The 15000-nt window shown below is 53.2% G+C and overlaps 1 protein-coding gene across 1 annotated transcript in view; it reads left to right on the top strand.

Annotated features, from left to right (window-relative positions):
* Positions 1-15000, top strand: part of LOC134035373 (partitioning defective 3 homolog) — a 90962-nt gene that overhangs the window by 2375 nt on the left and 73587 nt on the right. Inside the window, exons 2-3 of the mRNA XM_062480368.1 lie at positions 2016-2176; positions 12899-13085. Of these exons, the coding sequence (XP_062336352.1) occupies positions 2016-2176; positions 12899-13085 (348 nt within the window). The remainder of the gene's footprint in view (positions 1-2015; positions 2177-12898; positions 13086-15000) is intronic.

Below are 15000 nucleotides of genomic sequence, written 5' to 3' on the forward strand. Positions count from 1 at the left end.
GGGATATTCTTGCTGACCCCTCCCTCTATGCGGTAATGGGGAGTGATTGAGGTCCCATTAGATCATGACATGGGGACCAAGGCCCCGGTTGATGTCATAGTGGATGGCAGTGATTTATAGGAATGTCTTGGGGTGATGCATTATGGGAACTGGAGTCTGTAATGGTGTGGGATAAAATGGGTAGAGTCAATTGGGGAAACTACAAATGTGTAGTTCTGTCTCTTCAGGGCTTTCAGCTTCCTAGCTGGCACAGTAAGTAGTTTAGCGTCAGGGAAGTTCACTTGGTTCAATTTAAGAACTAATTTATTGAATCAGTTGGTTTCGTGGCATTGGTGGATTGCTAGGCGGTGAAGCTCAAGGGTCAAAATGTGGTCTAGGACATTTGAAAGTATATGTGCGTGCATGCACACACACGCACACACACACACACTCTCAGTCCAGGGGTTATAAAGAGATCCAGTGAGGTAGGTAGATGTTGACAGAGGTAGGGAGAAGTAGACAGAGATCGATTCTATCCTGGGCTAGATTAGAGACCAAGATGAGATCACACACACACACACACACACCTCCTGACACAGATATGGATGAATCATTGCTGTACCTCGGTAGTATAATCCAGTGTGAAAACTAGTAGATTTAGAAAGATTAAGTCATGAACAGTACAGGTAATAAGAAAACAAGCACAATAAAATGTAATATCTCTCTTTCATCTCTATCTCTGTGACTTTCACTCTCTCTTTATTAGATTTTTTCCCCACACTTTCTCCATCTCCCCTGACGAAATGTCGTAAAAAATTTTCTACCCGGCGACAGCTTTTTACTAAGCCTCCCAGCTCTCACCAGATAAAAAAGAAAAAAAAAAGTTAGAGGAAAGCCAATAAAATAAATCCTCGTTTTACAATTGAAACCTTATTGAGCTCAATACATCCTGGATGGCCTTTATCATAAGGCTGAGCGGGGCCCAGCTCTGATTGTAATTGCGTTGACCCCCCCTCCTCCACCCCAACCCCCCTCACCTCCCTGCCAACCCCCTTCCTCGCTCCTATCCCCAGCCTGATAAAGTCCTCCGCTCCCAACTTCATTAAAACTCTCATTTATATGAAGCAGGCAGTCTGTCTCCCCCTGACAACCCCCTCCCTCCCTCCCTCCCTGAGACTGTTCCCTGTCCTCTGAATGCTATGAGACTGTTCCCTGTCCTCTGGCTGCTATGAGACTGTTCCCTGTGGCTCTTGGCCAGTGTCCAGACTGCTGTCCAGACCTGTGGTCCTCTGGCTCCAGGCAGCAGATAGCCCTGGTTTCCTCCCAGAGCCGGGCTGATAGTGGACAGGATGTATAGATTAGTGTGTGTATGGATGTAGTGGGCAGTGCTATAGTGTAGGGCTGTCTCAGTCTGAGATACCTTGTTTGGTTGTGTGTGTGTGTGTGTGTGTGTCCGCCACCACAAGGAGGCCTGGGAACGTGAACTGTCCGGCTTGCTGCTCATCCAAGCTGAGAATGTCAGCGCTCCATCTGTGTTACTGAACTTAGAGCGCAGGACACGGCAGCTAGCACTGGCTAGTCTTCTCTCTCCTTCTATCTGTTAGTTTCTCCCCCCCTCCGTCACTCTGCTGACCCCCCCCCCCCATCACTCTGCCCCCCCCCCATCACTCTGCCCCCCCCAGCTGTCCTATCTATTCTGTCTCTAACTTTCCCAGTTCTTCACTTTCCCTTTTTCTAACCTCTCAGTCCTCCATCCCTCTCTCCATCTCTCCTCCCTCTCTCCATCTCTCCTCCCTCTCTCCATCCCTTTCTCCTCTCTCCTCCCTCCCTCCCTTTCTCCTCTCTCCTCCCTCCATCCCTCTCCTCCCTCCCTCCATCCCTCTCTCCTCCTCCCTCCATCCCTCTCTCCTCCCTCCCTCCATCCCTCTCTCCTCCCTCCCTCCATCCCTCTCTCCTCCCTCCCTCCATCCCTCTCTCCTCCCTCTTTCTCCATCCCTCCTCCAACTCTAACTCCCCTCTGGTCTCCCCTCCCCCAGGAGCTCCCAGGGAGCCCCCCAGTCCTGGAGCAGCCGCTGCCCTCCCCCCCTGGATGAGGGCGAGCGCCGTGTCTCTCAGACCCTGTACGACACCCTACTGGCGCTGGGCCACACGCCCGTCACCATGCCAACGCCACGCCCTCCCATGGTGGGCCGCATGGGTGAGTCTCCTGACCTCGTTATCCCCTCCTTAACACTCACACACACACACACACTCACACAATCACACACACGTTTCTCTACCTATGACTTAGGATCCATACCCACCCAGTCATCACCTCACCTCTCTCTCTCATGCACGCACACACACACACGTTTATCTACCTATGTCTTAGGATCTATAATCAGGGTAGATGTCATTTCCAATCCCAGCAGCCTTCACTCCCTGCCTGCATGGCTCCTCTCTGGTCAGACTCCAGGCTCACACGCTGGATTAGAATCGGCAATTCAATCCCAGCAGCCTTCACTCCTGTCATCCCTCTATCGACCCCTCTGTCACAGTGGGGAGGGGTGAGGGGCTGAGGGGTGGAGGACAGTGAGGGGTGGGGGACAGTGAGGGGTGGGGGACAGTGAGGGGCTGAGGGGTGGGGGACAGTGAGGGGTGGGGGACAGTGAGGGGCTGAGGGGTGGGGGACAGTGAGGGGTGGGGGACAGTGAGGGGTGGGGGACAGTGAGGGGCTGAGGGGTGGGGGACAGTGAGGGGCTGAGGGGTGGAGGACAGTGAGGGGCTGAGGGGTGGGGGACAGTGAGGGGCTGAGGGGTGGGGGACAGTGAGGGGCTGAGGGGTGGAGGACAGTGAGGGGCTGAGGGGTGGGGGACAGTGAGGGGCTGAGGGGTGGGGGACAGTGAGGGGCTGAGGGGTGGGGGACAGTGAGGGGCTGAGGGGTGGGGGACAGTGAGGGGCTGAGGGGTGGGGGACAGTGAGGGGCTGAGGGGTGGGGGACAGTGAGGGGCTGAGGGGTGGGGGACAGTGAGGGGCTGAGGGGTGGGGGACAGTGAGGGGCTGAGGGGTGGGGGACAGTGAGGGGTGGACAGTGAGGGGCTGAGGAAACCTTTCGGTCTTCACAACCAACCTCTTTTCCCTCATTCCTTTAAACATTTTCCCAAGTCTCCTACTTGTCCTCACCTCTCTCTTCCTGCAGTACTCTCTCCTCCTCAGCCTCCGTCTCCAGTGAACTCTGCATGTGAGATCAGAGGAGTGTCAGAGAGCTGAGAGAGTCTGATGGCTAATTAAGACTCCAGATCAATAGGACTTGCTCTCTTCTTTTCTCTTTCTTTCTTACCCTCCCTCCCTCCCTCCCTCTCTCTCTCTCTCTCTCTCTCTCTCTCTCTCTGTCTCTCTATCTCCCTCTATCTCTCTGTATCTCCCTTTACTCTCTCTCTCTCCCTTCCTCTCTCTCTGCCACTGATGCCTCACAATCTCACGATTGGCTCGTCTGTTTCTGAGCCCTTCACGGCGTCGCTCTGATCACAAACACACTGGAGGGGGGGATGAGGAGGGAGGAGGGAGAGAGGAGGGGGGGGGGGAGGAGGAGGGAGGAGGGGGGGGGGGGAGGATGATGGAAAGCCGAAACATCTCAAACGCTCCAACACTTCAAGCGCGACGCTTTCCCCCTGCGTGGGCGGACAGGGTGTCAAACGAGGGCAAAGAGGAAAGTTCTGCAAAGTTTAAGATAGAGTTGTCGACGGGGGGAAGACTGTATCGGCGCGACTCAGGGAACATCTTCTTCCTCGGAGCGAGGCGGGGAACTCTCTTTGTCGTGGGTTCGCAGACTCTGAGGATTCGGTTGCGCGGTGGGGGCGTTCGCTCGACGACGCGTTCTTTTGATGCAGCCGGTAAAAAACGCTGCGTCTGTGTTGGAGTGCGTCTCCGTGACTGCCGGGCATCGTTAGAGGAGCCAACCCCTCACAGGCACCCCTGTGTGATGTCACAAGAACCCCTGTGTGATGTCACAGGCACCCCGGTGTGATGTCACAGGCACCCCTGTGTGATGTCTGGAAAGAGAGAGAGTGTTACGAGATGGTCAAGGTTTCTCGTTTCACGTGTTTGTATCAGATGGTGGAGTGTGTGTGTGTGTGTGAGTGTTTGTGTGTGTGGTGGTCACACTCAAGAATGGATACTTGGAGCTGCACTGCAATGTCAAAGTTGTGTTCCACAGTGTCTTACGTCACACTAGGTGTGTGAGGCGTGTTGCGAGGCCCTCTAAATAGTGACAGCGTGCCTCAGAGCCAGAAGCTACAGTAGCGCCGTCCATGCTAACGTAGCTAACGTGGCTAACGTAGCTAACGTAGCTAACGTGGCTAATGTGGCTAACGTAGCTAACGTGGCTAACGTGGCTAACGGCGCCACCACAGAGCCACACGCCACACTTCCAACAACACATCCAGCGGGAGCTCACGGACGATCAGGCTAGGTGCCGGTGTGTCCTGATCCCACCTGGCTTCTAAGAATAAACACCAGTCTTGGATTCATTCAACGGAGCATTAATCACCATGGCAACCGGGGCAGATGCGTGAGCCGCGCAGGGAAGGGTGTCATTAATCTGGCTGGGTGGTGTCATCAGATTGATTGGAGCGGGCCGGGACGGGCCAGACTCCCTCAGATTAATCCTGTGGTAGGTTTGGAAGGCTGTCAGTCAGAACAAAGCTTGTTAGGTAGGAGAAGAGAAGGGAAGAGACAGGATGTCTGCGTGTGTGTGTGTGTGTGTGTGTGTGTGTGTGTGTGTGTGTGTGTGTGTGTGTGTGTGTGTGTGTGTGTGTGTGTGTGTGTGTGTGTGTGTGTGCGTGCGTGCGTGCGTGCGTGCGTGCGTGCGTGCGCGCGCGCGCGCCTGTGTGGGTGGGTGGATCCTACCCTATAGATAGATGGACAGGCAGCAGTAATTCCAGCCCTGTCTCCTCTGGTTAATCATGTGGACGGTGACAGCTACCTTCACACTCCCTGTCCTACATACTGTAGCACGGGGGAGGGGAGTATAAGAGAGGGGGGGGGGGGGAGTAGAGGGGAGGGTAAGAGAGGGGGGGGGGGGAGGAGTAGAGGGGAGGGTAAGAGAGAGGGGGGGGGGGGAGGATGCCCCACCATGTTCTGCTCTTCCCTGCACCAGGTAAAGAGACGTACTCAAACTGTACGTTTGCATTGTACACCCGCTTCCCTTCCCTGGCGTGGCCCCCCTGAGGGTGAAAGCTGCAGGGGGGGATCCTGGAGTGGGTGAGACGGAGAGAAGACAGGAAGTGACAGGAAGTGAGGGACAGCGTCAGTGTGGCGACATGCCCCGCTGGATGCCAAGGTCGTCAGCGGCGCCTCTTCGCCGCTCTCCTGACTCTGAGGTCCGGCGAGGAGCGGGTCGACACGCTGGGGTGAGAATTGAGACCCAGCGTGTCGACTCTGGACTCTCCTCTGGCTGAGCGCCCGGAACCACATGCACGCTCTGGAGCAAAGCATCATGGGAAGGTGATGGAGATCAGGGAAATGGAAAAGTAGAATGTAGGTGAAACACACACACACATGCGTAGAGCGGGGAGGATCCTGTGTGTCATAGTCCCTAGAACGCTTCGACCGTAACAGACCTTGGCAGCAGCCTCGTCCTCGGGTCTCCGCCCACTTCCTGAGACAGACGGAGGTCTTTTTATAGCCTGTCGTGTCTTCCTCCTGTATGCACCGTCATCAGGACAGGAAACAAGAAGGCCTGACCTTCCTGTACCTGGAGCGAACGCGGCGCTGAGCTGGCTAAGAACATACCTGAGAAGGACAGGCTAGCCCCGTGATACTATTACCACACAAGCTACTACCACACACACACACACACACACTACTACCACACATGCTACTACCACACATGCTACTACCACACACACACACATGCTACTACCACACACACTACTACCACACATGCTACTACCACACATGCTACTACCACACACACACACACACGCTAGTACCACACACACTACTACCACACATGCTACTACCACACACACTACTACCACACACACACACACACACGCTAGTACCACACACTACTACCACACACACTACTACCACACATGCTACTACCACACATGCTACTACCACACACACTACTACCACACATGCTACTACCACACACGCTACTACCACACACACTACTACCACACACACTACTACCACACATGCTACTACCACACACACTACTACCACACACACTACTACCACACATGCTACTACCACACACACACTACTACCACACGCACTACTACCACACACGCTACTACCACACATGCTACTACCACACATGCTACTACCACACACACTACTACCACACGCACTACTACCACACACGCTACTACCACACATCCTACTACCACACACACTACTACCACACATGCTACTACCACACATGCTACTACCACACACACTACTACCACACACACACACACACGCTAATACCACACACACTACTACCACACACACACATGCTACTACCACACACGCTACTACCACACACACACACATGCTACTACCACACACACTACTACCACACATGCTACTACCACACATGCTACTACCACACACGCACGCTAGTACCACACACACTACTACCACACATGCTACTACCACACACACTACTACCACACACACACACGCTAGTACCACACACACTACTACCACACATGCTACTACCACACACACTTCTACCTGTAGTACTACTACCACACACACTACTACCACACATGCTACTACCACACACACTACTACCACACATGCTACTACCACACACGCACTACTACCACACACACTACTACCACACACACACTACTACCACACATGCTACTACCACACACGCACTACTACCACACACGCACTACTGCCACACACACTACTACCACACACATGCTACTACCACACACGCACTACTACCACACACGCACTACTACCACACACACTACTACCACACATGCTACTACCACACACACACTACTACCACACACACTACTACCACACACACACTACTACCACACATGCTACTACCACACACGCACTACTACTACCACACACACTACTACCACACACACACTACTACCACACATGCTACTACCACACATGCTACTACCACACACGCACTACTACCACACACGCACTACTACCACACACACTACTACCACACACACACTACTACCACACATGCTACTACCACACACACACTACTACCACACATGCTACTACCACACACGCACTACTACCACACACACTACTACCACACACACTACTACCACACATGCTACTACCACACACGCACTACTACCACACACACTACTACCACACACGCACTACTACCACACACGCACTACTACCACACATGTTACTACTGGATCATCAATACTGAATGATAAAAATTGAAACATGTGGCGATTTTATTCGGATAATCCATAATTGTTTTTCTCTAATTGCTGTAGGCTTAAATGTGAAACATAATTATTTGTTTTCCTCGTGTATCTGGGGGCCCTAACAGTGAGCAGGTGGAGATGTGATGGGAGATAATACATGTAACATAGACAGCCAGATTGAGATCTGAATCACTCATAAAGCAGCTCTTTAACCAACAGATGGTTCCACCTGGACATCTACTGCCGCTGTCAGTCACGTGCCTGTGTGTTGCTGTCGCTTTCTCCCTCTCTCTCACACACACACACACACACACACACACACACACACAAATAAACACACTCAATTACTTATACTCCAGACACGTTTTGTCAGCGTGACTTTTCACAGGAACTTCACTCTCCACTTCACAGCGTTCCCAACCAGACCTTCTCTTACCCTTGGCCCTGTTTGTCCTTCTGAGAAACTTCTGAGTAGATGTTGTAAATACAGTGTTCTCGACGTGGACCCAGGGCCCTGGGGCAGGGGCAGACCTGGGAGCGGGGGCAGACCTGGGGGCGGGGTCGGGCAGGGTTTGGGCTCATGATTGTGCTCGCCTCAGTGTGCGAGACAGCCAACAAGACAAGCCCAGGACTGTGTGAAAAGGTTGGAAGTGTGTTAGAATGACATGGGTGGCGAGAATAACCTTTCAGAAGTCTAAGTTTGTCTGGTGTGGATGAGAGACAGGATGCCCTCAGCTCTGTTAATGGCCTGACCTCTCTGATAAGCAAAGCTTTTAGCTACATGGAAACACACCGACAGCAGGACCCTCCATTCGGGCTTGCCGCTAAGTGCTAAGTCAACAAACTATCAATTTAGCAATTCAGAAACTCTCCTGATCAGCTTGACCAGTCCAGAACCTCCCGGATCGCTGTCGCCTTTGTTTGGAAAGCTAGACCCCCCCCCGTCCCCCCCACCCCCGTCAAACCACTTTCCATTTTCGGAGTTGAGTCATTTCAGCTGCCTGGCGTCTCCCCCGCTTGTGTCGTCACGGGGACGATGGTTCCAGCGCTCTTAGGAACCCCGTCCTGCTGGGAACAGAGCGGGGACTGGAGCTGGATGCTACACTCCATGGGAACCAATGATTAATACCACATGCTGATCTCACTGCTATATGTAGCAATACTCCATGGATATCCAATCAGAATTTCACACACACACACACACACACATATATAGAAACAAGTAATGTTGCAATTCACCAAAGGGCTGTTTCAATCCACACGAGACGCCCATCCAATTGAGAAAATGTTTCGATCAATCGCATTGACGAGAAACTATCTGGTGTGAACATGGAAAGCCACGCTGAGCCGCGGCGGTCATCATGAGGACTGAGTCCCTCCAGTCAGGGACCTGCTACTCAGGGGGATTACCTTTTCCTGTCCATCACATCCCCCTCAGCTGGAGGGACCAGCTAATGATCTCTAGCTAGATCAATAGGCCAGAGTGTCAGATATGGATGGAGGAATGGAATCGACAAGGAGTTTTCTAGGACAGAAAAAGCGAGAGAGAGAGGGGGGGGGGGAGAGAGGGGGGGAGAGGCACTATTAGTGTGACCTCTCACCTCCATCTTGGTGATGGGGAAAGAGAGAGGGAGAGAGGGAGAAAGAGGGAGGAAGGGAGAGATAGATGGGGCATGGCTTCCTCTCAGATGGATGGATGTGTGGATGGACCCAGGTGGCCTCTCCAGTTCGAAGGCTCATCTGTCTCTGTGTCTGGGGCCCGAGAGGCTGGGTTCCTCCCTGCCCCCTCCCAGCTAGACCAACACCCTCCAGCCCCCAGGCCCCAGCCCCATGCCCCCAGCCCCATGCCCCCAGCCCCATGCCCCCAGCCCCATGTCCCCAGCCCCATGCCCCCAGCCCCATGTCCCCAGCCCCATGCCCCCAGCCCCATGCCCCCAGCCCCATGCCCCCAGCCCCATGCCCCCAGCCCCATGTCCCCAGCCCCATGTCCCCAGCCCCATGCCCCCAGCCCCATGCCCCCAGCCCCATGCCCCCAGCCCCATGCCCCCAGCCCCATGCCCCCAGCCCCATGCCCCCAGCCCCATGTCCCCAGCCCCATGTCCCCAGCCCCATGCCCCCAGCCCCATGCCCCCAGCCCCATGTCCCCAGCCCCATGCCCCCAGCCCCATGCCCCCAGCCCCATGCCCCCAGCCCCATGCCCCCAGCCCCATGTCCCCAGCCCCATGCCCCCAGCCCCATGCCCCCAGCCCCATGTCCCCAGCCCCATGCCCCCAGCCCCATGCCCCCAGCCCCATGCCCCCAGCCCCATGCCCCCAGCCCCATGTCCCCAGCCCCATGTCCCCAGCCCCATGCCCCCAGCCCCATGCCCCCAGCCCCATGCCCCCAGCCCCATGTCCCCAGCCCCATGTCCCCAGCCCCATGCCCCCAGCCCCATGCCCCCAGCCCCATGTCCCCAGCCCCATGCCCCCAGCCCCATGCCCCCAGCCCCATGTCCCCAGCCCCATGTCCCCAGCCCCATGTCCCCAGCCCCATGCCCCCAGCCCCATGCCCCCAGCCCCATGTCCCCAGCCCCATGCCCCCAGCCCCATGCCCCCAGGCCCATGCCCCCAGGCCCATGCCCCCAGCCCCATGTCCCCAGCCCCATGCCCCCAGCCCCATGTCCCCAGCCCCAGTTTGACCAAGCAGATGGCTGTCTTGTGTGTTTGTATCTCAGGATGTCAGTGTGGTTCCACCATGACAGAGGTGACAGTGATAAAACAGACGTTCTGTTGAGCCATTCTGACGGGGAGGAACAACAAACAACTGGAGCTTTCAACAGACTTCTCTATAAGAGCCTCCGCCTGGGAAACATTAAATATAATTGGGGAAAACATTTATCCCTGAGTGACCTCCATTAGCGTGGATGTCTCTAGTATATGTTGCGTGACTGCATTCCACAGGAAGTTATTCTTAGGTGGCTTCAAAAAACACTCATTCAGTGGAGGTATTTCATGTCGAGCTTGTTAAGGATTTACAGGCTGGACATTAATAATGGGCGTTTGATATCTGCCCAGATTTCTGCGGCCAGATGCAAGCACTGACCTCCACCCCCCAGCTGTGTGAGACGGTGTTACGAACTGGTGAAAGGCTGGAACTCTGGTGTTAAAGAGCACTTTGGGTCCGTTATACCTCTCCTCATTATAAAAAGGTGGAACTGCTCTTTCTGGAGGTGAAAGGTCTCCTTTTTCTCTCTCTCTCTCTCTCTCTCTCTCTCTCTCTCTCTCTCTCTCTCTCTCTCTCTCTCTCTCTCTCTCTCTCTCTCTCTCTCTCTCTCTCTCTCTCTCTTTGTCTCTATCTCTCTCTCTCTCTCTTTGTCTCTCTCTCTCTCTTTGTCTCTCTCTCTCTCTCCTTTCATGTCCAGTCCACTCATTTTATTCTCAGTCACTTATTTTCTCCCTAATTTAGTAAATGAAAGTGGCCTATTTTTGTACAACTTTATTTTTGAATAACACTTTATACAGCAATTTTCAGCAATTGCTCAGATTTTTATTCTCTATCTCATCCTCCCCCCCCCCCCCCCTCCTTTACTGTCTGCCGTTAATTATTGGCATGAGCCCTGTGTCAGGCTTAACAGGTGGACAGAAATGTAATTTCCCTCTCATGCTAATTATCCTGTCGGTGGCAGAAAAAGCGGGTGCAGCAGTTTCATGCTAATCATCCTCACCTCGGAGGCGAGCAGAGCGGCGGGGGAACCGTCCTGGTGTCCGCTCGTCCAGACCGATGCTGAGAACTCTCACCTGGAGAGAGCAGCTCTGGAGGAGGGGTGCTGGAGAGAGCGGCACTGGAGGAGGGGTGCTGGAGAGAGCAGTTCTGGAGGAGGGGTGCTGGGGAGAGCAGCTCTGGAGGAGGGGTGCTGGAGAGAGCGGCACTGGAGGAGGGGTGCTGGAGAGAGCGGCACTGGAGGAGGGGTGCTGGGGAGAGCAGCTCTGGAGGAGGGGTGCTGGGGAGAGCAGTTCTGGAGGAGGGGTGCTGGAGAGAGCGGCACTGGAGGAGGGGTGCTGGAGAGAGCGGCACTGGAGGAGGGGTGCTGGAGAGAGCGGCACTGGAGGAGGGGTGCTGGGGAGAGCAGTTCTGGAGGAGGGGTGCTGGAGAGAGCGGCACTGGAGGAGGGGTGCTGGAGAGAGCAGCACTGGAGGAGGGGTGCTGGAGAGAGCGGCACTGGAGGAGGGGTGCTGGAGAGAGCGGCACTGGAGGAGGGGTGCTGGGGAGAGCAGTGTCACCCGGGAGGGGGAACTGGACGTGTCTCTAATTAAAGCTCGTCTGAAACGTTGATTATAGAGACTGCTGGATGTGTGGAACCACTGCTGTGGAGAGGGTCTGGGCACTCAGTGGGCAGTGGTGTTGAATGTATATAGACATTACTGTGAGTGTGTGTGTGTGTGTTCATGCGGAGGTGCTTTGAAGGACACAGCACCACTCCTGACATGGTACAGGTCTTGTTCAGGGTGAATCATCTTTGATGTGGTGATGCAACTCCATGGCAACCGCTCTCTAAGAGGGGGAGGGAGGCGAGGAAGGATGGAGAGACTGAAGGGAAGAGAGCCCTGACAGAGAGCATGCCCATATGTTCTCCTGGACAGACTCTTAAATAGGAACAACACCCCAGTTCCATGAATTTCACATGTAGCAATTTGATATCAGTGATATAACAGGCTGTGGGACGAGCCAAAGTGATACATGGCTGGAAAGGGTCTTTGATGGCTCAATTCTGATGATGTCATACACAGGAAGCAAACATCATCTACCATCCTGTTCGGCTGCATCAGTCTCTCTGCCCGTGTTTGACCCGTGCTATCAGACCACGGGTTTAAAAACAGGTGTTTTTAATGACGGATCTGCCATGCTCTTGAGAAATGATATAACACGACTTATCATGCCAGACTTCCACCATCTAATTCATTACCATTAGACGTGTTCGTCACTTGTGAAGGCAGCTTGAAAGGAAATACATTTCACGTTATTCTTGGAAGGCAGCCAGGGTAAATATTATTGTCCACTGGTTTACATTACCAGAAATTGCTCCTAAGCTGCTAAATTGCCAAAATCAAATGGCTCTGTCATGATGGAAACAAATACAAGGATGAGGTCAAGAGTTTTGTTTTCTTTCAAGTCCTTTGTTTAATTTGTATTTAATGGCAAGCATGTGCTAGCTTTTGCTGACCGTGCGGGTGTACAGGGCTATTTGTGTGTTTGCTGTGGTGCAGTGTACTGCAGGGATTGATGTGTCTAAATCCACTCCCACGCTCTTACTCAGACACATATAACCACACAGTCTGGTAGCACATTAACCATGAGAGGTGCAAGAGGAGTTTTTGTGTGAGTGAGACAGCCTGGAGATCCTTAACAGTTCATTTCAAAGTGAACTGTTAAAACAATGAACAGTGAATGAACATGCTTGTTATGGACATGTCCTTGATGTCATTGTGGGTGATCTTAGAGCATAACAGTGACTCATTTTCCTCCCTCCCTCCTTCCTCTTTCAGGTGACTTCCAGTTATCCCCAACAGTGAACATGCCCCGGGATGACACTGTCATGATCGAAGATGATAGGCCGCCCGTTCTGCCTGCACACATGTCCGACCAATCGTCTTCCAGCTCCCATGATGACATGGGTTTCGTGGGCGGGGCCCCGCTGACTTGGGCCCCAGACATACCAGATCACAACGAATGGTGAGCCGGTCTCACAGCTCTGACGGCTGTTCTACAGGTTACTATGGGTACAGTTTAACAGAAATTGTAGAATGGGGACACTTCACCAGTCTGTTTATAGGAGCATTAATGGCACATATAAAGTCTGTATATATACGGTATGTACTCAGAGTTCAGGAGTTGAAGGACTTGGTGATTGGTCGAGTTCAGTGCTTGTTATTTTCTCGAAGTTTTAGAGAAACTATTGTTTGGGTGCCTTCAGGGATATTAATGCTACCCATTAGTACTGCATTCACACAGGATTGTTGTTCAATCTTCAGTTTCCCCCCACACTTACAGTAGTTCCAGGTACATTAGTTTGAAGTCCTTTTGTAAACAGGTTTCTTAGGGTGGTAAACTAACACTGAATGACTTTAAGGGTTCGTCTCTCACCATTCTGAATCTCTCTCTCTTTCTCCCCTTCACCTTTTAGTCTTTTTTTTTGTATTTCCTTTTGTATGTCACTCCCTGGAGACCTCTCTCTTTCTCTCTCTCTTTCTCTCTCTCTCTGTCTCTCTCTCTCTGTCTCCCTCTCTCTGTCTCTCTCATTTATTATGAATGAGTGGGTTTGGTTTGCATTCTCGCTTCTCCCTGTGATGTCCAAGGTTTGTCTTCTTGAATTAGGACCACAGCACATGCCATCACGATGAACATGCTTTCTCTCTCTCTCTCTCTCTCTCTCTCTCTCTCTCTCTCTCTCTCTCTCTCTCTCTCTCTCTCTCTCTCTCTCTCTCTCTCTCTCTCTCTCTGTCTCTCTGTCTCTCTCTCTCTCTCTCTGTCTCTCTCTCTCTCTCTCTCTCACACACACACGCATAGCAAGTGTAGCACTGCCTTGGGTTATTTTGAATTATTCATGTCTTAGAAGCCATGCTCGCGCGCACACACACTCACACACACACTCACTATTGCACAGCTGCTCAAATAGGGTTGGGAACACACCCTGATTCACATACAAACTCTATTTTGCAGCTCCCATGCTGACACACACACGCACACACACACACACACACGCACGCACGCACACACACACACACACACACGCACGCACGCACACACACACACACACACACACGCGCACGCACGCACGCACGCACACACACACACACGCACACACGCACACACACACACACACACACACGCACGCACGCACGCACGCGCGCACGCACACACACACACACACACACACGCGCACGCACGCACGCACGCACACACACACACACACACGCACACACGCACACACACACACACTAACAGTCATGCTGAGGCAGAGGGATGTGGGTCAGTAGGACTCGAGTGTATTGGAATTGTTACTTTTTAATTAAGCTTTCACAACACCATGGGCCCTGCAGTTATTGAATATGCATAGTGTTGGGTTGTGAAAGTCTCACCTTGGCCCTCGGTTATAATCCATGTTCCTCCAGTCAGTGGCCTGGGACTGATATAATATGCATGTAGGCACACACACACACACACACACAAATACACGCTCTTACATTAGAATTTGTGTTTTTGCTGTGTTTGTTTGTATTTGTATGGATTGTTTGCTTGCTGTGGGAGCCTCTACGTGACTCCTCTATTCCCGGAGAGGAACCGGAGACTCACATCTCTCCTCTGATCCAAACCAGAAGCAGCTTCCCTACTCATGTGGTACAGGACGCCCCTGATCTGACACTGCTACTCTGCCCCACCCAGGATCAGCATTTGACCCCTGCTCTCTCACCTCTGACCTCTAGGTCTCTACCTGCCTCCTCCATCACCATCTCACACCATAAACCTAACCGCAGCAGGTGTGCGGGCTGCCATGGTAACAGATGACACCCCATGTTTCTTTTCCGACCTGATTGGCTGGTAGCTCCGAGAAGGGCAGTGAGTGTTGTCCCTTGTAGGGGATGGAGGG

This window comes from Osmerus eperlanus, chromosome 15, assembly GCF_963692335.1.
Source record: "Osmerus eperlanus chromosome 15, fOsmEpe2.1, whole genome shotgun sequence".
NCBI lineage: Eukaryota > Metazoa > Chordata > Actinopteri > Osmeriformes > Osmeridae > Osmerus > Osmerus eperlanus.